The sequence below is a fragment of the Primulina tabacum genome, chromosome 17 (assembly GCF_025594145.1).
Source record: "Primulina tabacum isolate GXHZ01 chromosome 17, ASM2559414v2, whole genome shotgun sequence".
Classification (NCBI taxonomy): Eukaryota; Viridiplantae; Streptophyta; class Magnoliopsida; order Lamiales; family Gesneriaceae; genus Primulina; species Primulina tabacum.
Window position 1 is genome coordinate 32861998 of NC_134566.1, and position 22269 is coordinate 32884266.

General features: G+C 33.4%; 3 protein-coding genes and 1 pseudogene across 4 annotated transcripts; 1 reads left to right on the forward strand and 3 right to left on the reverse strand.

Moving 5' to 3' along the window:
• Window positions 1-3286: 3286 nt before the first annotated feature.
• Window positions 3287-4233, forward strand: LOC142531993 (glyoxylase I 4-like; annotated as a pseudogene).
• A 4225-nt stretch (window positions 4234-8458) lies between these two features.
• On the reverse strand, window positions 8459-12727 carry LOC142531992 (stromal 70 kDa heat shock-related protein, chloroplastic). Of its 2 annotated transcripts, XM_075638288.1 has the most exons (9): window positions 12019-12727; window positions 11335-11587; window positions 10831-10910; window positions 10545-10687; window positions 10361-10459; window positions 10084-10273; window positions 9601-9999; window positions 8978-9403; window positions 8459-8598 (listed from the first exon to the last, which is right to left on the reverse strand). In XM_075638288.1, the coding sequence occupies exons 1-8, from the start codon at window positions 12550-12552 to the stop codon at window positions 9005-9007; spliced, it is 2097 nt and encodes a 698-aa protein (XP_075494403.1). In that variant the 5' UTR covers window positions 12553-12727; the 3' UTR covers window positions 8459-8598; window positions 8978-9004. The 2 variants fall into 2 exon arrangements, with proteins under 2 accessions (XP_075494403.1, XP_075494402.1); XM_075638287.1 differs by lacking the exon at window positions 8459-8598 and having other exon boundaries at window positions 8683-9403.
• Window positions 12728-12970: 243 nt separating this feature from the next.
• On the reverse strand, window positions 12971-16748 carry LOC142531046 (chromatin structure-remodeling complex protein BSH). The gene is made up of 10 exons (XM_075637045.1): window positions 16611-16748; window positions 16418-16506; window positions 15841-15935; window positions 14944-15015; window positions 14738-14785; window positions 14522-14605; window positions 13828-13866; window positions 13631-13713; window positions 13399-13461; window positions 12971-13297 (listed from the first exon to the last, which is right to left on the reverse strand). Exons 1-10 carry the CDS (start codon window positions 16661-16663, stop codon window positions 13198-13200), a joined length of 726 nt encoding a protein of 241 aa, XP_075493160.1. The 5' UTR covers window positions 16664-16748; the 3' UTR covers window positions 12971-13197.
• A 1005-nt stretch (window positions 16749-17753) lies between these two features.
• Window positions 17754-21807, reverse strand: LOC142531599 (ras-related protein RABD1-like). Its single transcript, XM_075637795.1, has 8 exons — window positions 21640-21807; window positions 21482-21554; window positions 21115-21162; window positions 20970-21017; window positions 20221-20292; window positions 19096-19251; window positions 18385-18488; window positions 17754-17965 (listed from the first exon to the last, which is right to left on the reverse strand). Exons 1-8 carry the CDS (start codon window positions 21651-21653, stop codon window positions 17872-17874), a joined length of 609 nt encoding a protein of 202 aa, XP_075493910.1. The 5' UTR covers window positions 21654-21807; the 3' UTR covers window positions 17754-17871.
• Window positions 21808-22269: the final 462 nt, after the last annotated feature.

A 22269-nucleotide genomic window follows, 5' to 3' on the forward strand; every position in this document is an offset into this window, starting at 1 on the left:
ATGAAGTAGAATATATGTTCATATATAACAAATATATAGATAAGAAAAACCATAATTTTTTTTCTAGATATGAGTATTTTTTTATAACTTTTTACAGTGAGTTCGAGAAAATAAAAGAGAAAAAATATTAATTCTTTTGGGTTACACAAAAAAAATAAAAATGAAAGAAGTGTTTGTCATACAATGAATTCAGTTTTCAAATTAAATGTATACTATAAAGTTATATTTACCGTTCAAAATTTATAAATGCAATGAATTTTCTCAAGATAAAGTTACACAAATATTATCGTTAATTTATTTAAACAATTAGAAAATTAAATATATTATTTTTCTGAAGGTAATACCAATATGCCATTAGTAATTTGATTGTATTATACTTATGAGTTAATATGAAATAATAAAATAAGTGTAATAAGAGTCAGTTCAAAAATATTATTATTATAAATTGTCAAAAAATGACAACATTTAATCAATATTTTTTTAAATCAATTCATCAGTACTTTTTATGCGATGATAGATTGTTATAATCATTAAGGGTGAGCATTCGGTCGGTTCTATTACCTACCGAACCGAATTAGTCATAACCGGATCGAACCGAAATATTTAGCAATAACCGAACCGACCGAATTAATTTTCATAACCGACTAAAATCGAATCGAATTAAAATCGGTTAATTCGGTTGGTAAACGAATTAACCGATTTAACTTTAGTTATGTATGTAATTTTTTTGAACACTACAGTCTACATAAATGCATAAACACATAAAATCACATACAAGTTTTTATTTAGAATTAGGGCTGATTTTAAAATTAAAAATTAAAAAATATATCAAAATTGATAAATAATAAAAATTTATTAAAGAATAGTATTTATTATATCGGTTAATTCGGTTAGCCGATTTCAAAATTTTGAAAACCGTAAACAAACCGAATTAACCGATATAACCGAATTTTTTTTAATTTGAAAACTGAATTTCCGAAATAAATGAACCGAATTTTCGAATTAACTCGGTTCGGTCGGTTAATTCGGTTTAACCGAAATTTTGCTCACCTCTAATAATAATGTGTAGTTTATATGTTATCAAGTATAACTGTCTAATAAATTAAAGGTGACTAGAAAAGTAAAAGCATCCAGTAGAAATTGTTTTCAATTTACATGAAAGAGAATAATAATCAAACAACATTGTGAATAAAAAATTTGCATATCATTGATTGTCAAAAAAATATTGTAATAATTGAATATTATAATAAAATATATGCATTATTGATAGAATATGACAAATAGCAAAAGAAAAAAATATGATAAAAAAGCCATGAGAAAAATTTTAGTAGTCCAAATCTTTTTTTAAAATTAAAAAAATATGTTTTTTTTTTCAAATTAGTTACATATACTAATTAAGACGAATTGTCAAAAGTTACAATACTATTATCATTATCTTTTGTTGGGGAAATTGCAAAAAAAAAAAAAGAATAAAAATAAATCCAACTTGCCAATCAAATTTTTAAAAATTATATGACTAAAATTATAATTGTCTCTAAAATATGAATATCATATACTTCCCTCATAGATTTTTTTTTAAAAAAAGTGACATTCACATTAAGGTTCTTGAATTAGGTTGGTCAAAACATTTGATCATATGTAGATCGAGATCTCACTCTTATAAATTATATATAAATTAAAGATAAAGTCAAAATAATGGAGAATTTAATAAATTGAATAAAACTTTCAAATTCCACAAAATTACATGTGGAAAATATATTAGGCACAGCCCCAAATTACGTGGAGGATGTATATGAGCACTAATTTATGATATATTCCATTTTTAAATATTTTTATGTATATCATAAATGGAGCCAAAACGGTGGGTCACCATATTAAAAAACATATCTTAAATTTAATTTTATATCGTATGTAATAAAAACTTTGACCTACCATCACTACAAATACTTGAAAAATAAAAAAGAGTAAGTTTTTTTATATGGTTTCACGAATTTTTATATGTGAGACGGGTTAATCATACCGATATTCACAATCAAAAATAATATTTTTTTATGGATGATCCAAATAAGATATTCGATCCACGAAACTGATCCGTGAGACCGTCTCATAACAGTTTTTGTGAATAAAAAACTTGTTACAACAATTAATTAACTTTCTTTACTTTTAGAACACTAGCTGGTGAACAGCTTAATCGCTAATCATATCACTCAATTCTTTTAATAAATTGTATAAACAAGAAAACAATTATTACACTCAAGAAAAATGACTCCTCTTATTTAATTCACACATTCTTCACGATGTCAAATAAAGCATACAATTCTACGGTTGAGTGTGATAATTAAAAATATATAATATTTGTGACATTAATATATTAAATATGATATAACGTATTAAAATTGTATATCCACTATATGTGATTGTCAAATCAATTGTGAACACAAACATGAATACGGTTGATTGATAACATATCAAAATTATATATATATATATACCTTGAAAGATAACACTTCATAATAAATATCTCTTATTAATTAAAATCGGGTAATACTGCTGGATTGGGAAAACATAATAACTTAGGCCATGTTATTAACCATAAATTCGTCAAATTAAAATGGTTATGTATTCAAATTGGGATCAATCAGACCCATTTTATCAAATCATTTTTAATTAAAAGAACACTAATTAATATTGTCAAAATGGCTTAGCATGAGACGGTCTCATAGGTCGTATTTTGTGATACGGATATCGTATTTGGGTCATCCATGAAAAAGTATTACTTTTTATGCTAAAAATATTACTTTTTATTGTGAATATCGGTAGGTTTGACCCGTCTTACAGATAAAGATTCGTGAGACCGTCTCACAAGAGACTTACTCATCTTTCAATTCCGCTCGAATATCATAGAACATGTATTTAAGTATCAACAATAAGAAAAAAAATATTTTAGCTTAAAAAGAGATATATTTATTATAATTTGATCTCGAATTCGATATATCATTTAAACTCGGAATTTTGATATGAGATATGTTGTAAATGATGGAATGTGACGAATACAAAGTCTTATACGTATGTAGTGTTTTGGAATCATGCATGAGTGGATAAAATCGTTTACCACGTTCTTCAAATGGATCAATTGACTTTTATTTAAAAGACTTGACATTTTATTAGTATATTTTCGCTGAACGACAGGAGTAATACTTCATTTCCACCTAGCTTCGCTCCAAAACCAACCCCCCATGATTTTCATTATATATATATATATATATATATACATACCCCTTCCCGACATCATATTTCAAGAAAATATATCTCATTTTATAAATCTTCACTGTATCTCTCTCTCTCTCGAAATAAGTTACATAAAAGGAGCCATTTTCCACACGTACAAATTGAGGAGGAATGGGGAGAGAAATCATTAATGTTGTCGAGGGAAAAGAACAAGAGTTGTCTAAGCCATCATCGGCAAGAGAGTTGCCCTTGTTGGCATTGAACCATGTCTCTTTCGTTTGCGAATCGGTGAAGAAATCCGTCGAATTCTACCAACAAGTTCTTGGATTCGTACTCATCAAGCGGCCTTCTTCCTTCGATTTCGAAGGAGCTTGGTAAACTCCCTTTACACCCCTCTATTCTTTAAGTACTGTGTGTGTCTATATATATATATATATATATATATATAGTAATAAATTGTTTGGTTATGTAGGTTGTTCAATCATGGGATTGGGATTCCATTTGCTGGAGATGGTCGACAATGTTCCAACCAAGAAAGGTAAAATCAACCCAAAAGACAACCACATCTCATTTCAATGCACTGATATGGATCTTACCATCCAACAATTGGAAGAAATGAAGATAGAATATGTGAAGGGAGTTGTTAGGGAAGGTGGGATCTTAGTGGATCAGATATTCTTCCACGATCCAGATGGCTATATGGTTGAAATTTGCAATTGCCAAAATATCCCAATCCTTCCAATCTCTTCGATCTTGTCCCATCAAAATCAACAAGATGCCGAATCCCAATCCACCCTTTTCAAATGGGAAAGGAGTGTGCAGGGATGAGGTTGAAGCTGAGATGATGGAGAATTTGGCTTCGGACATGATGGAGTTTTCAATATAAGAGATGGAAAATTACGTGAATATTCAACTTTTAACTTCTTGTAAAAGTATTTAGCATATGCCTGATTCTTTGTAATAATAATAATGAAGCATTTCTCACACCTTTTGGTTGGTTGAAAATTGAAAAACCGGTAACGAATCTATATATATGAAACGAGTTGATTCGATTCATATTTACAATAAAAAAAATACGAGTCGAGTCGAAGATCAGCCTCACAAAATCGATCGTGAGGAGTTTTTTTATAAAAAAAAGGAAAGAAGAAGAATCAAATAATTTTATATAAAATCAAAACGTGTATATTTTAACACAGGAGCATCGAAAGCGAGACTGGCTTTTTAACTTTGTACTCGTAAATTTACTATATCAAACAATGTCATTCAATTAACCGTCATCATCCTTATTTTTCCTAGTAGGTTGAAGTCACATAAATGAGGTAAAAATGAATATAAAAGATACAGTAAAAATTAATTAAATATATCCAAAAAAGTTAATTAAATATAAATTAATTACGCTTTTTTTATTCAATTCAAAAAGATAAATGAACAATTGAAAATTAAAATGAAAATCTCATACTTGTTGAAATAAGAGTTGAAATTATTGAATATTGAAAATAAGAGTGGTAAAAATATTGAAAATTAGTGTGTGATGATGTATGTAATGATGTATTTATTTTTGGATTATTTTCAAAAAAATTCTATAAATAGACATCTCAATTTGTGAAGAAAAGCACAATTGAGTTAAGAAAATTTTATAAAGTGTGTAGTTTAATATATTTTGTGAGTTTGAGATTTTTAATTTTTACCGTAAATTTTTACTTTTAACACGTTATCAGTACGATACTCGAAGATTCTCCATATTTTTACAAGCTCCAAAACACAAGAAAAATGTAATAATATTCAAAATTAAGAATATTTATTTTACTGTTTATTTATTTTTATTGTGTATATATTTAATATATAATATCATGTTATTATGCAAAATGAGTCTATGACACCTCGTTATAATAATGTGATGTGATTATATAATTACGCTACTTATATATTTTTATTGTGTTACTGTTTATTTATTATATATATATATATATATATATATATTTCAATAATATCATGTTATTATATAAAAGAAGTCTATGACACCTCATTATAATAACATTATGTGATTTTTTCACCGTTTATATATTTTTATTGTGTTATATAATAATTTTATATATATATATTTATATATATATATATTTGTATAATGTCATAATATTATATAAAAGGAGTCTCTGACATCTCAATATTATAATGTAATGTGATGTGATATACATAATTATTTAAACACGATTAACATTATATACATCATCATATTACCATAAAATTTACATATACATACATTTATTTTTTAAGATTTTGTAACTTATTATGCCACATCAATTCTTGTTGGTGAAGCTTGTTGATTTTCACCGCCTTTAATTCAAATTTCATGTAAATATAAACTTACCTGCGTGACTTAACACCAAACATATTCGATATGAATTTAAATTTTTCTGCATTCTCTACCTTCTTCCATACGGCGATTGTTTTATAGTTTGTCATTGCATCCAACTAAAAGATGAAGTTGCAGGAAAATATGAAATCATATGACAATGCAATAAATGAAATGGATCTATTTAATTATTCGGTAGGGTATTATTCGATTTCTGTACATTTTCCTTGTTCTTTTCTTTTATTCATGCGGGAAAGAGGAAGAGAACTGCAGCAAGTAGATAGTTGAATCCAACCATAGGCATAGTCTGTGTGCTCAGCTCAGGGTAGTTTTGTTTGACTTTTACTGTACTTATAGGTCTTTCCATTCCCGTTCAATTTCATGAAGAGCAGGAATGTAATCGAGTCGAGCCGAACTCTTGAATGTTAGAGCTTGGCTTGTTTATAATCGAGCCGAGCTCGAGCTTTATTTAACAAATATATTCATGACTCACGAGCTTATTCAAACTTTTATCGAACCTAAACGAGCTCAATAAATATGAATTGTACATTTAAATATTCATTAAATTCATTAAAAGATAAATTATACATTTAGAAAAAAATATAATATTCTTATTAAAATTTGTCAATTTATTATAATAAATAAATTTAATAGATTTTTCTATATAATTCATAATTAATATGTTAAATCAATAAATTTAATATCAAAATTATTATATTTCATATAAGATATTACTTATGAATTTACTGACGAACATGTTCACGAGCTAACGAGCCGAATATTGTAGAGCTTGAACTTGATTCGTTTATCTAAACGAGCCTCATTAAACGAGCTCAAAGGAGCTTTTATCGAATCTAGTTTCGAATAGCTCACAAACGGTTTGCTTCATTTACATCCCTAATGAATAGTATACAACAAAATGATGTCCAATATTTAGTAGCATGATACGAATGGGAAATCAAATGGTCTTTTTCATGACTGGTCATGGGCGATTATATTTATCATGGAGGTTGCTGATGCAGCAAAACAAGACGTCACATAGCTGGAGTTTCCTTTTATCACTTCGGGCTGATGGCATTTCAAAGAATCATCTGAACCTATTTTAAACTATAAGGTTTTCTGGTTGGGACAATCTTGATATTTCATTTATATGCAAACAAAGACTATCGCTGTGGTGATAACCTATGGTCCTGTTGATAATTGCTTGAGATGATTTCAAGTAGTTACTGGTGCTCTGTTACCACTACATGTTGTTCCTGGCATATATTGGTCTTACGATGCTTACAAATGATCGAGTATTGGCTAATTATATTCCTTTGGAACTTCTATTATTAGGACGTCCTCCAACTTCTGCTTCCACTCCACCTAAAGGTATCGGTATGCAACTAGGTGAAAACACAAAGGGCCAACCAATTTTTTGAATCTCTCAAAGCTGAAGGTGAAGTGATTGTTGAAGATGTCAGACCACGTATCGGCCACTATCAAGTGAGCTTTGTTTTTAGTGTTCCACTTTTCCCAGTAATATTTACTATAGATGGATAGATACAGATATATATTTCATTTATCAGCTTCTTCATTTGTAATCTTGCAGTAAACTGCTGGCACTCTGTTTCTGGAAATGAAACCTATGTGAATTTGGAGAATGAAGTTCCGACTATGTTTAACCTGCAGAATGTTGTGATTTCAATTTCTCTTCCTGCTCTGAGAGATCCACCAAAAGTACAACAGATTGATGGGGAGTGGAGGTGAGGATTTATTTTATTCACATGGGATCATTTTGATATTGCCAGGTTTCTTTGAGTTCCCTTTCGCCGCATGGTGTCGGGTATTTGTTTATAACTTTGGAGCGTGGGGAATGTGTTGGTTACATGGGGATTCATGCTAGAGAAGTTTCGGGCATAAATTTAAAAGAAATTAGTTGCATATTTTCTAAATATCAAGCATTTGTGAACGACGATGATGTTAAATTGCAGGTATGATTCCAGAAAATCTATTTTAGACTGGTCTATTGTACTCATTGATAACTCAAATCGCAGGTTAGTTGGCTACAAACTTACTTCATTTGATGTTTGATAATGTTCTTGTTTAGTTTTAATCGGGTGTTGGATACCTTCGCAGTGGATCTATAGATACTCCTGAATTATTGCCAATTTCTGTGCGTTTTACTTCTTCAAGCACTTTCAGTGATCTGAAGGTTTTCTCTCCATTCCTTTTGTTACCGTAATACTTTGATTACTATATTCATCGAGAAATGACTCGTTGAACATACAAGTTACAACATAGTTGCTCCTCTCCTTGAATGGAGCAGAGCACGGCTCTCCGTTAGTGTTGTAATTTAACTTATTTAAATTATGGCAGGTCGTCAATGTTTTGCAATCGAGACGAGGGAACCCGCCAAAAACTTCACAGAGAACTCAGCTGTCTACTGAAAATTACCAAGTATTTTGATCTTACCGACAGGGAATGCAATACATTTTTGGACCTCAATTTCTGCTTTGAATCCAAAAGACCCATTCTGTTTTATTTGTATTTTACATTTTCTCTTTCAATTTTTTATCTATGATTGTTACTTGCCGAATTTTTCACATTTCCGGCCACGAAAGTTCAGAAAATAGGAACAGTGTTTTTCAAAATCGTTGTTTTTGGCCGTTTTTTTCACGTTCTTTAAATCAACATTTGACTTTGAACATTTTTGATAATTCAATTCCCCATTTAAAAGTGAAAACAGTATGAAATATTGCTCTAAATGGGTTTAAATCAAGTTTCACTGCCAAATACTGCAAATGAAGTCCAGCCACCTGTGGCGACCCCGTGCATGCTCCATGTGTTTGCCACTGTGAACACCTTGCTTGCATCAAGACATTTCTTGCAACACTGAGGTATCCATACTTGTATTGTGCATCAAAACACTCCCAAAAAGAGTTTCCGGGAATTTACTTGCAATATTTGGCTGTTAACACACTGAGAGAATTTATTCTTCGATGACTCAGACACTGCTAATAAAGCAGCTCACGTACCTAAATGATCAAGTGTTTTTTTGGAGAGCATATTAAGAATGAAACAGAAATGTATAAGAATTGAACCCTATTATGATTTTGAAAAAAAAAAAGGTTGCTTTCAAAATGAAACTAGCTACAACAACGCAGTAATCAACTCAGGAACAGCGAAATGGTAGAATTTACTATACAGAACTCTACCAAACCCATCGCTAGTGTTGACAGATGGTACAATCTAGAGACAATCTAGAGGGTGAAAACATTTAGGATGTTTAAATACTCTCGAACTCGGACCGTGTAATAACTAAATTTGTTCAAACCCTGTGTCTATCAAAATCGAGCAAAAATATTCTCATATATATAACCACAAGGAATGTGACAGGAGGTTAAGATCGCTGACCAGGCTTGATATCTGTTTCATGTTCCCTCATTTGCTGTCTGTGAAGTCGGCATCGATGACATCTCCTTCAGGTCCCTTGCCTGATGATTCCGAAGAGCTAGCTCCGCCGCCAGGCGTGGGGCCAGCACCAGGTGTTGCACCTGGTTGGTTGTATAATGATTGGCCAAGCTGCATAACCTCTTGATTTAGAGCACTCATTGCATCCTTTATTGCTTGGGTTGAGCCACGAGAAATGGCATCCTTAAGTTCTCCGAGTTTTGCCTCAACTTTTTCTTTTACTGGGGCAGGAACTTTGTCTCCAAGTTCCTTCAATTGCTTCTCCGTCTGGTAAACTACAGAATCAGCCTGATTTTTAGTGTCTATGGCATCTCTCTTCTCCTTGTCTTCTTTTGCAAATTTTTCAGCTTCGTTAACCATTCTCTGCACCTGTAGTAACATATAAGAGCAATGATCAGGGTTGGAAAAAAAAGTTCTAGATAAATTTGACATTATAAGTAATTGACGAGGGTTTAATAGCAGTCACAAATTTAACAGAAACTTTCATTTAATTAACTCGATTTAGCTGGCTGCTGCAGAGGTCGTAGGAACATGTATTACAGTGAAGACATACAAAAAACTCTTACCTCATCACTAGGCAATGTGCTGGCACCAGTAATGGTGATATCTTGCTTTTTCCCAGTTCCCTTGTCAACGGCAGCGACAGAGAGGATTCCATTTGCATCGATGTCAAATTTAACCTCAATTTGAGGAACTCCACGAGGGGCTGGAGGAATTCCATCAAGACGGAAGCTGCCTAAAGATTTGTTATCTCTAACAAACTCTCTCTCTCCTTGAAGAACATTAATCTCAACACTAGTCTGACCATCAGCTGCTGTCGAGAACACCTCTGATTTTGAAGTAGGCAAAGTAGTATTTCTAGGAATAATCTTGGTCATTACACCACCAAGTGTTTCCAACCCCAAAGATAGTGGGGTTACATCCAGAAGGACTATATCGCTAACATCTCCTGCCAAAACACCAGCCTAAACAAAGAAAATAAGCAAGAATGCTTGTCAAACAATGTTACTCAGTCAGCATAAGACAGCTAAAACAGGTCAAGCCCAAACCTGAACTGCTGCTCCAAGGGCAACAACTTCATCCGGGTTCACAGTAACATTTGGATCCTTTCCAGTCAATTTCTTGACAAGTTCCTGGACAGCTGGAATACGTGTGGAACCACCAACAAGGATAACTTCGTCAATGTCACTGAAAGACAGCTTCGCATCCCTCAATGAATTTTGAACAGGTGTTTTGAGTCTGATAAGGAAAATTTTCCTCCAATAAGTTGCAAAATATCATATCATCACAACATGCTAATTACTCACACATATGATTGAGCTTTACCTGTCCAGTAAATCCGAGCATAACTCCTCAAATTTAGCACGTGTAATAGTTGTTTCAATATGTTTCGGGCCATCAGCAGTGGCAGTAATGAAAGGCAAACTAGAAAAAGGGAGAAAGCAATGTGAATAATTAGCCATGTAAGAAGTTGCAAATGGTGTCAGTAAATGTTGAACGGTAAACATGCCTGATATTAGTTTGCGTCAAAGATGACAATTCCATCTTAGCCTTCTCTGCTGTCTCAGTAAGACGCTGAAGAGCTTGTTTGTCCTTCAAAAGATCTATCCCCTCATCCTTTTTAAAATTTGAAGCAAGCCAATCAACAATTCTCTGCGTGAAATCCAAAAAAGTAAATGACAGCATCAGCAATCAATGCAGTTGTAAAACTGAATAAGCATATTTCCAATATCCCAGCAAAAAATTAGAAAAAAAATGGAGTCATCTTCAATGAATCAGCAACAAGAAATACAAACCTTGTCAAAGTCATCACCACCAAGATGTGTATCTCCAGAAGTGGACAGCACCTCAAACACACCATCACCAACCTCAAGAACTAATTAAAAAATGGAAAATTAGCCTAAAAATTCATGAAATATCGAACACAATAGAAAATTGTATCTCAAATCAAACACTAGTTCACAATACATTTGACGTGATTAAAAAACCAATGTATGCATCCAAAAAATAGCAATTGTCGCTTATAGTTAGTTCACAGGCCTCAACTAGAATTTTCACAACACAATGAGTACTCTCGCATAAGCAAAGAACTCTACCATTGTAAATCTGGCATGACAAAAACTGATGCTTGAGCTAAAGCAGAAAAAATTAATGCACAAGTATCAAGAGAAACAAGAAGATGTGCACCATTTTAATTGACAAAAAGAATGGGTAAAATGACAATTATGCTTCAGTTGAACAACAGAAAAGAATGTACCAAGACAATTGATGAGCTAGAAAATAAATGAGACACTCCTCACCTGAAACATCAAAAGTACCGCCTCCAAGATCAAAAACTAGAATAGTTTCGTTGCTTTTCTTCTCAAAACCATAGGCCAATGATGCCGCAGTGGGCTCATTTATAATACGGAGAACGTCTAAGCCAGCGATACGACCAGCATCTTTGGTTGCAGTTCTCTGAGAATCATTGAAGTAAGCAGGAACGGTGACCACAGCTTTAGTGACCTTGTCATTCAAAAACTTTGAAGCATCATCCACAAGCTTCCTCAAAACCTAAAGCCAGAGAGTGAAAGAAGCATTGCTTAAAACCATCCTTCAGCGTATTATACAGCACACTTATCATGATAATATATAGGTATAAGTAAAACCGACCAGTAATTGAACTAGAGAACGACTATATGGTATATTATTCACACCAATAAACTCAATCGTTAGGAGTTAAAGCAGTGTGCCTGAAGGGTGTTACTATTATTGATCTCAAAGTTTACGTGCACAGGAGAAAAAAAATATGTTCTCGGGATAAAAAATCGTATTGAATTTAATACAATCTACTTAGCCTCAACAAAAGGACATCCATTTCCAATTAAATTTCTCCAGAAACCTAATCAACTGCGACAGAGCGAATAGCCTTCTCATCAAGAAATACATGGAAAAACCACTTTCGTTAAAAAGGCGGAAATGACACGTAGGTCTTATATACACACCTGAGCCGATATTTCCTCAGCAGCAAACTGTTTCCCAATTGCAGGACAATCGAGCTTAACATTCCCGTTCTCATCCCTTACCACATTGTAAGAAACCTGCTTCGACTCTTCATCCACCTCCGACATCTTCCTCCCGATAAACCTTTTCACTGAGAAGAAGGTATTCTGGGGGTTCACCACCGCCTGCCGCTTTGCAATTTGCCCAACCAGCCTATCCCCAGCCTTCGTATATGCAACCACAGACGGCGTAGTTCGCTGACCCTCAGCGTTAGTCACGATCGTCGGCTTCCCTCCCTCCATCGCCGCCACCGCAGAATTCGTCGTCCCGAGATCAATCCCCACGACCTTCTCCGCAACTACTCGGAAGTTACGGCGGCCACCCCTGAACTTGCTTTTGAGATTGAGACCAAAAGACAGCTCATTGTTTAGCTTCGTCCCAAAAAACACAGTCTTGCTGGGATTGTTTGGTCTGTTTGAGGAAGTTAAGTGAGTGGTAGCCCCAAGGGCGTGGATTTGAGCTGTGGATGAAGCCATATTCTGTAAATCGGATTCTAAACTGCGTCAGGGTTTATAGACTAGTGGAAAACCCTAGAAATTGGGGGCGAATGAGTGAATGGCGACTGTTGGGGGGGAAGAAGATAAGAGAAGAGACGAGAAGGGTGTTAGGTTTCTCTCACCTTCTAGAAACCTCGTATCGTCGTCTACGACAAAATAATGATTTTTTCATTATAATAAAAAATTACTTGGGATAGTTTTTGTATTATTTTTAAATTGCATTATACATTTTTTTTTTACTTTTTAATAAGATACTAAAAATCTTAGGTATTTCTGGAATTTCATCACAATCGAGTTTCCTTTGGTACTGGTCTCATTTCTTGGTTCAATAATTTATCATTTCTTAGGCGAAGATGAAAATGTAAAATTATTTATTAAATGAATAAAATCGATTGCATTAAACAAACACAAATGCTAAATTTGAAAAAGAAATGGATCCTTTCCCTCAAAAGTGAACAACAATGAAATGAGAAAACTGTGCAAATGTAGTTCACCAGCATAAACATTAAGCAGGAAACATGAAGGCTTGGACTTGGCTCTGTATTGTCTATCACGGTACAGAGACTATGATCATATGATTTCTACCAGTAACAACAGTCTACATTAGAAAGCGCGGTTTTCATGTTATCGATTACTTCTTTCCTGTTTTGCCTCAAGAGCATCCACTTCCTCGTTTGATAGGAGATCCACAATGGGTTCATAGGCATCCCACTCTTTCCGTTTTCTGAAATGAACCAAGAAATGAGACCAGTAAAATGTCAAGTAAAGCTCAAGAACCAGTACAATTATTTTCTTGAAGGACAAAATGTAGGTAACTAGACTTACCGAAGGACACTCGATTTGTTGCCAAATAACTTGAACAAGTCCACAGCATTTCCATTGGCTTTGCTGAAAGTGAAGAATGGAAGAAAGGAAGGAAGGAAGAGACCAGTTTCTTATTAGTGAAATGAGCGAAATAATAAACAAGACAGTTGCATAGAGTCTAGTTGGTACCTTCACAGGCTTTTTAATTCAAAGAAAGTGGTACAAAAGATTCGACCAAAGCATAAAAATAAACCTGGCCTGAGCATAATCAAACCCTTTACGCCCTTTCTTGTTTATTCTGCTTTCCCGAACTGAAGTCACATTTTGTACAGCGATCTAAAGCACGAAATGTTTGAGGTTGGAAGTTAAGAATAATTTGCACAAAGCAAAAGTGCACCATTGGAGTACAAATTGATAGTTATCAGGCAGAAAATTTAATTTAATTTTCACCTCGTAAAGTTGCTCTCTGATAGCAATAGCAATGGCCGGCTGCAAAGTCAATGTTGGTTAGTAATTATAAAGCAGGAGCACTTGACAACATAATGCGGAGTTTTAAAAAACTCCTGGTGGAATTTCAGAAGTAATGACTAACGAACCATATCCACAACTAAAGCAAATATATGTATGTCCAAATGTGCCACAAAGCTGAAAGTGCAGGCAAATGCGAGTTGAGTTAGGAGCTTCAAATAAAAATAGTGAACCCCAGCTTTACTGTACCCATTAAGCATATTGATAGACACCACATCGTATATACTTATCATGGGTTATTTTCTAAAAGAAGCGTGATAATACAAGATTTCAAATGAATGATGTGATACCGGTGAGAATACAAATGGTAGATGGAATTTTCTCCTAGATCCTATGGAAAAGTAAGCAATTTGTTAAAAGGGAGAAAATGACAAACGAGCAAGAGGCAAGATTGTGACACTCATCATTCAACTCACGTTTTGCCAGATCAATGGATTTCACAAACAAGATTCTAAGGTCACTATGATTATCTATCATAACACCAGCGCAGATTAATAAGTTCAAATTTGTACCGAGCTCAGGAGCTGAGAAAAATTTCCATCCGAATAAAATCATTATGAAAATGAGAGGTACTGTTTTTTTTTTAAGTGCTAAATTGTAGATTACAAGTGCTTACTCCAACTTCAGGGTCTACAATACCCATGTCTTTGCAGAAAGTTTTTGCAAATTCTTCAGGATCACTCTCAAAGTTGTTCAAATCCTGAAAATCATTATTCAATTTAAACACTGGAGAAAAGCATATCATATCAAAACAATACACAGAGTTTGATTCAAATGTCTAATTCTCTGTAAAACATTGAAGTGCAAATTATAAATCTCTGGCTTTGCTTACCCATAAAAAGTGGTCCTTGATGAGAGTGTGATTAACACGGAGATCAAGCTGGGTAAATAGACAAAGAGATTGGATATAACTTCCAGTATGATTATTTTATTAACCAAAAAAAAAAGAGAAACAAATTTATAGTGGATAAATAGAAAAGGATATAGATATAAGTATAAAAAAGTAAATAACAGGAATCACAAGTCACCATGACAAACCTTGATAGGAACAACTTTCTCGCCATTATACATATCTTGCCCTTCATATGATCTAAATTCCGCCAGCTGTGTCTGTGATAATTGACATGTAAACCTATGGTGAGCCATAATTGTGATTCGGAAAAGAAGAGAACACACACACAATCATTACATTGTTACTTCTAGCGCATTAAATTTTTTCACACAATTATCATACAAGCTCGCCTTTTTCAAATAATCATAACTTGATATGATCTACCATATCAATTTTCAAAACGACCAATGAAATCACACTCAAATTTTCAAAACAACCAATGAAATCACTCTCAAATTTCAAAATTTATCAATCTCAAATACTCTTGAAAAACACTAAAGAAGTGAAATAATGAACAAATTCTACACCATAGTCCTAAATCAATGAATAATCTACTCAACTAATCAATCAATGTTACTTTGTAACCCAAATTAACCTAGTCATATCTTTGTCCCTCTAACAACTTAATATTGAATTTAGTAAAACAATTTTATTTAGAGTCGCTCTATTTTCTCATACATGTTGAAAACCAGAAAAGGTTCGTTCAAAAAATTTCTCACGTTCAACTTCTTCCCAATATCATCAAGAATTTTTTCCCGCAACTACTAATAGGGGTAATATTTAGGGACGTCTTTCATGGATACATGAATTTTCCAACCTATTAGTTTTAAACGATGTCTCTCAATACACGAGCAAGCACAATAGAGATTCAGAGCTAATAGAAATAACGTAAAGCAAACAATAATACATGAAATAGACTTTTAGTGAAAGGATATGCTTCCAAACGTTAACTAAGCATAACTTATTATAAACTATTGTGTAAAATAAAAGCATAATACACAGAATCAAGTAATCAAACACAGGATTTGATTACTGTATAATACTTGAATTGACTGAGCAATCTGTGTGACAAAAGCAGGAGGAAGCTTCAGGTCTTTAACTGTTCTTCTAGCAAACACCACCACTTCAGAGTCAGGATCTAAATCGACAAATAAAAAAAAATTAGCTCTGGTATTTCATAAAGGGCATGCAACCACACCTACTTGCACAAGCTTGCTTGCTGTATGGCCAGCTGAAAAGTGAAAACAAACAACCACATATCTCAAAATTTTATGGCCTTGATAAATGGTCCAACCAAATACAGTTGGAGCTAGCAATGTGGAAACCAAGCAATGACTCCTAAAAATCGAATATATATCATCTGTAATGACACCGAGAAAGGGCGATAGTGTGTCTGCAGTCGAAATATGTGGAGTCTGTCAGCCCAGCACCAAGATAGGATAACAAAAAAATTATTTAACTTGAGTTAAAAAAGGTTTTTCTATGTATCATAATCATGCAGGAAAAAGTTATAACTTATTGTTTCATCTGGTGCCAAGAAATCAGGGAGCGGACAAAACAAGTAAATCCTAGGAGAACAACGAATCAAGAATAAGCAAACAAATAGTTTAATTAAATTACCTGATGGATTCCAAATGAAAGCATCTCTAAATCTCTGACCATCGATTTCAATGTCTAGACGTATGGGTACTAGGTTGTCCGCAGTTGGTCTGAAAAATGATTTATGAGTATCGTAGGACAAAAGAATAAAAATTCAGTTCATCTAAAAAAAATGTTATTTGTCCAAAACAGAAAAGGCCAGATATTTATTTACATCCGGAATTTGACTGGGTTCTTGGAAGTTCCCCATGGTGAGTGTGATTTCATGATTATACTTCCACTTCCGCTCTTCAGAAATATGCCAATGATTTGATCAAACTCTCACAAATCAATTGTAATCAGCTCCAGACGCCTTTGCACAGTCATCCAATCATACACACCAATTAGCTCAGAGTTTTTTGTTCAAGAGAATTTTCAATAATCACATCTTAAAGAGGTAAACGGCCTGAAACCATCTCGTAAGACCAAATAAAATAAAAAAATTCAATTTCAATCCTAGTTCTTCTAAAACTTTGAACTCTGCACTCTCAATCCTGTAAAACGCATTCTTCCAAACCCAATTTGAAATTCAATTCCTCGTTAAATTGCCCAAATCCCATGACCACAAAACATAGGGACCGTTCGAGTTAAGAAGGAAGCTAAAGTGAAGGACAAAGAATTACCTTTTAATCTCAAGCTCAGACCTCAGTTCCAGAGGCGGTCTGATTATTTCGGATGATTTCGTCGGAGAGAATCTTTAACCTTTATATATAACGCAACACGCTTTTAGACCTTAACAAATTACAAAATAGCGACTTCTATTGCAAGTTACCCACTCATTTTTTTAAATAAATGTTTTATTTTCTACGAATTTTTAGTTCTTGAATTTTATATGTTTTTTAATTAAAAATTAAAGAAGACCAACGTCTTATGATTATTACCTTACTTATTTGAAATTATAATTAATCCAAAATGTAGCATATTTATTATCGATTATTAATTAATTTGAGAGTTTGTTTTTTTTTTATGTAGCATATTTATTATCGATTATTAATTAATTTGAGAGTTTGTTTTTTTTTTATGTAAAAAAAATTAGTCAGAAAAAATTAGTCTAAATCCACCACAATCTTTAGGTGTTGCATCACTGAAGACTTTTGAATAACAATTAATGCATGAATTTTTCTTAAATTAGTAAATAAAACAAGTTCCAAACAGTCTATATAAATCATGTAAAAAAATAAATGTAGATAATTAAGATTTAAATTAGATTAGACAAGAATATTTTTAATTGCAATATTTTCACACACCAAATCATCTATCTACGTTTATACATCCAAAATTTTCAAGAAATATATGCAACAATAAACAAAAAAAAGGATACGCAACAGCAAAGTTCAGCAGTTTACATGTAACCAAGAGTTGAATGAACGTTTGTAGTCATGACACCATTCTTATCTTTTTACAAACTTTTAAGCATCAAATTACACAGGAAACACTTAACCACAACAATTACTTTTCTGCTCAATTGGTTGTCCCTTTATCTGAACTCTGCCAGTTGATTTCTTGTCAGTAGTTGGCTGGTTCCCCATTCTGCATATATTCACCAGTCTCAATAAGTTACGAAATATATTGGAAGGAAACGAAAAGAAACTTATAGGGATCCGAGGTAAAATCATAAAAATGGAATCAGGACCATGACATCATCAAATAAGCTTTAGGTTGAAACTGGTCAAGTTCAACTATGAGCCCAAGAATTAGACATCACTATCTTCGGACTAGACTTGGTACCAAAATACTTGGGCTCAGAACGAGTCTAAGAATCTGCATTAACAGAGGTTAACATTTAAAGTAGTGAGCTAAGGTTAATATTTAAAATAGTGATAGCTTAGGGATCCCCCACAAAATTCACGTCTTATTATGTATGAAGCTATGAGCAGTTTAGTATGTGTTGATAAACTTGTGATGAAGACCAACAACATTAAAAATGCATAAATGAGTTCACTGATTACTTTTTCTTGATTTCACCGGCCATAGTCAAGAAAGCTTGCTCCACGTTAATAGCATCTTTTGCACTCGTCTCAAGGAAAGGAATCCCAAGCTCATCCGCAAATGCCTGCAAGTTTGGTCCAGAGTACGAGGATACAAATTGATAAGCACGGTAAAAGATAAACAGCATTCGAAAGAAAATGTAAGAACACTGAGTATAGATAAAAGTTGGAGAGGGTAAAGGTGAAAACAAATGTCCACCAGCTGCCACCTCTTTTGGCATATCGTTCACAAGAAGTGTCTCATATCTTAGCCCAAATATAAAGGAAAAGTGAAACACCAAAAAGAAAAGAAAGAACGGCTAGTCTGTTGCCAAGATTTTGAGAACATACAATACAAACAGATTTACACAATAGTAATTAAAACAAGATGTAGATTAAGCTATCTGGAAGTCTCGAGTACATTTCATGTGTAGTCATTCCTACTCGTGATGGTTATTTCATTTGAAGTATCTCTCTCTCTTCATTTATAATCGGATAGCACACTGAGAACAACAAATATAGTCCAATACAAAGATCGTGACCTTTAAGAAAAATTCCAACAAACTTGAAGAAATTAGGATTCCCCACCACATCCACACTACGAAATTTCAATGCCTACTACTTTTAATTTGCAGATTTTGTAGAAACTCAGAACCAGAGGAATTCAAAGCCACTTAGGAATAAAGAATTTACCTTGGCTGTCGCAGTGTCCACAACTTTGCCCTCGACTAAATCGCATTTGTTGCCGACCAATAGCTTGCAAACACTATCGTTTGCATATCTATCAATCTCATTAAGCCACTGCTTAACATTGTTGAAGCTCTCCATCTCAGTCACATCATACACAATCTATCATGATTATAACAAGTACGGTTAATCTTTTGAATAAATTAGGAGAATCAATTCATCATTATCTACAAAGAACAATTAAATGAAATAAAGAGTCCTTCAGTAAGGATCCAGACAGTTTCATTAGGATACAGAAACTTGGCTTCAAAAAAATCATAAATAGCGTGATATGGATATGAAGGATGCAGAAGACCAAGGTAACCAATAATTTGAAGATGAATGCATTAAAAGAAGGTAAACTAGATACACATGCACTTTTGAAATCTAAAATAAATGTATTTCCATGTTGAAAACCACGCTTGATCATCAATATTGACAAAATCAGATAGCAGATAATAGTTAGTAAAAAAATCATAAATAATCTAAACCAGAAACAAGGTAGAAAATGTATTGGATCCAGTTAGCAACATTGGCACAATGATATGTTTATAATACACCCCAGGCCAGACCGCCAGAGGAAGAACAAAATACCCTTGAAGCCAACTGACGAAAATGAACAGTACTGAAATTTACTGATGTTTACTGCAACATTTGGTGCCTAGCCAGTAAATTACATGTATTGCACAGTGCAATATAGTTTGAAAAGTAATCATCACAGGGAAAGCAATGACTACTCCATAAAAGAATTCATTAAGGTCGGGACTAGAGTTCAAACAAGCAGAAAAGGTAGAGAGGAGAACAGGAATCAATGGTATGCGATTCAGTTAAGAACCAGAAGCTTAAAGAGCACTTAAGACAATTGAGAAATCATCATACAAGTTGTACAATAGCTGTTCCGTAGACCAAAAAATACATGCATAAAGTAATAGCTTCTATTGTTTCAGAAGAGTAAGAATACTAGATATACCCGTGATGATCCCAACAATTGCAATCCATGCTTACAACAAATGTTCACAATAAAGTTACAAAACAAAATCCATATATTGCGGTTAAGCATGAAATTAAATAACCATGACTCATCTTTCTTACAATGATCCCATGAGCTCCTCGATAGTAACTGCTAGTAATAGTCCGAAACCGCTCCTGGCCAGCAGTATCCCACTTGAAATACATTTAAAAAACACAGCATTAGGTATTAAGCATACTTCTCTTGTTCATTCATGATTACAATGGTTATGTAAAGTATAGCACCACATAGAACATATTTCACTGTTGAAAAGTACAATTACTGAACAATTGGATATCTATGAAATGAGAAGAAAGCTTGGAATTCTTCTATCGACGAAAATCCAATTATTTTTTAGGTTTTCCTTAAAATCATCTTGCTTCTAAGCTATATGATATTTAACTTCTAGTGAAAAGGCTACCTCAGTGTCCATCATCCAACAATTGTAATTCTCCTAAAATTTGTTGCTACTCCATCCACGACTATATCATAGCTAAATGGCCATTCATAGCAACTTCATTTCATATGATGTAGCTAGATTGGATACAAAGCACTTAGCTTTAAAAAATGCTTCATGAAGTAAAGCTTTTTAACTTTTTTTTTTTTTGAATCTGGAGCAGGTTACGTTTGAACATAAACACATTAGTTTTAGACAAAAGGAAAAAGCACGTTTGTGGTACAACTATAAGTATCTACATCCATGGGCACTATAGTCCAATATGGACAAAAGCCACATCTGACATGAATCCATAAACCACAATTTCAAAAGGATAAAAAACACGTGCTCTCATCTACACATGATTTAAAGTGGTCTTAAGTAAGATTGACTTACAATTTGCAGTTTGATTGTCTTTCCATCCAGCTCGATTGTCCTGATTTTCTGTAATTATAGCCCACAAAATGATAAAATTAATTCCCTTGTATCAACAGAAGGTACACTGCCTGACTACTCAAAAGGGTTCGGAGGTATAACTCACAAAATCGACTCCAATGGTGCTAATGTAACTGTCCACGTACGAATCATCCTGAATACATTGATCCAAAGATATTCATTTGGCAATAACAATAATTCTTCTGTCTAAAATCCACAACACCCATAATCCAATGGTCTAATTGCTCATTTCCATACCATAAAATAACTGTCTCACAACACCCATTATAAATGGATTGCATTTTTTATTCCCAAAATCTTAAACCATAATAAGTAAAAACCCATAGAAAAAGAAAAGAACCCATCAAACTATGAACAGAATGCACTCAATTAGGCATGCAGAACCCCTCGTATCCACCAAATTACTCGAAATAAATAAAATCGATCAAGATTTGGGAGGTAACGAAACGTACAGCGAATCTGAGAAGAAGACAAGACTTGCCGACCGAGGAGTCTCCGATTAAAAGAAGCTTGAACAAGTAATCGCTACAAAGAAGAAAAAAACCCAATATCAACAAAATTGGATTCAGAAAATATATGATGAAACTTAGACTCAATCTTTCTTTCTTACTATTCGTTGCTCATCTTTGTCTCTACACTTGCTTTGGCTCGGAGGGATTGAGAAATGCTTTTATCTTTATAATGTGTTTGGAGAGGGAACAAGAGTAAACGAATATTTGATGATCCGTTTGGTTGTTTCTAAAGTAAATAATTTTTTTTTAATTTTTTTGGACAATCCTTTGCTGTTCAGTGGAATTAATTTGGAAACAAGTATAATGAAATGGAAAAGTAAACCAACCGACAACCATTAATTGAATGAACATAAATGCATGTAGTTGGATGACAAGAGAATTTTTTTTTAGCTTATTTCATATGAAATGGGATTTTTATTCTTCTCAAAACAAATAAACATACATCACAATTTTTTTTTATGATACGGGTAACTTTTGAACTAACACAGTATTCAGCAAATAACGAGCAAGCTAACATCTTGTCTTGGATTTTTGATGTAATGGATATTTCTTTGAGTGTTTGTTGTGGATTGATGGTTGAGGTTGAGTAATGGATTAGGACTTGGCTAAGGAGGTTGGAATTTTGGCACAAGTGAGCAATTCGAGGTTCTTGAGTTGGTTCTGGGAGATAGTTTGGGGAAGAAAGTGGATTTACGAATTTTTGGTGATGGAGTTTGGTTGTGAGAAAT

Excerpts from the sequence above, each read along its gene's own strand:
- LOC142531992 (XM_075638288.1), bottom strand. The coding sequence starts at position 12,552 with ATGGCTTCATCCACAGCTCAAATCCACGCCCTTGGGGCTACCACTCAC. Across the intron at positions 11,588-12,018 it reads CTGAGGAAATATCGGCTCAG|GTTTTGAGGAAGCTTGTGGA; the intron begins GTGTGTATATAA and ends CTCTGGCTTTAG. Across the intron at positions 10,688-10,830 it reads GTGGTGATGACTTTGACAAG|AGAATTGTTGATTGGCTTGC; the intron begins GTTTGTATTTCT and ends GATTTCACGCAG.
- LOC142531046 (XM_075637045.1), bottom strand. The coding sequence starts at position 16,663 with ATGAAATCACACTCACCATGGGGAACTTCCAAGAACCCAGTCAAATTC. Across the intron at positions 15,936-16,417 it reads TTTCATTTGGAATCCATCAG|ATCCTGACTCTGAAGTGGTG; the intron begins GTAATTTAATTA and ends TTGTCGATTTAG. Across the intron at positions 14,786-14,943 it reads AGAAAGTTGTTCCTATCAAG|CTTGATCTCCGTGTTAATCA; the intron begins GTTTGTCATGGT and ends CTATTTACCCAG.
- LOC142531599 (XM_075637795.1), bottom strand. Across the intron at positions 21,163-21,481 it reads GTCTTCTTCTCAGATTCGCT|GATGATTCGTACGTGGACAG; the intron begins GTACGTTTCGTT and ends CAATGTATTCAG. Across the intron at positions 17,966-18,384 it reads GCCGGTGAAATCAAGAAAAA|AATGGGGAACCAGCCAACTA; the intron begins GTAATCAGTGAA and ends GAATATATGCAG.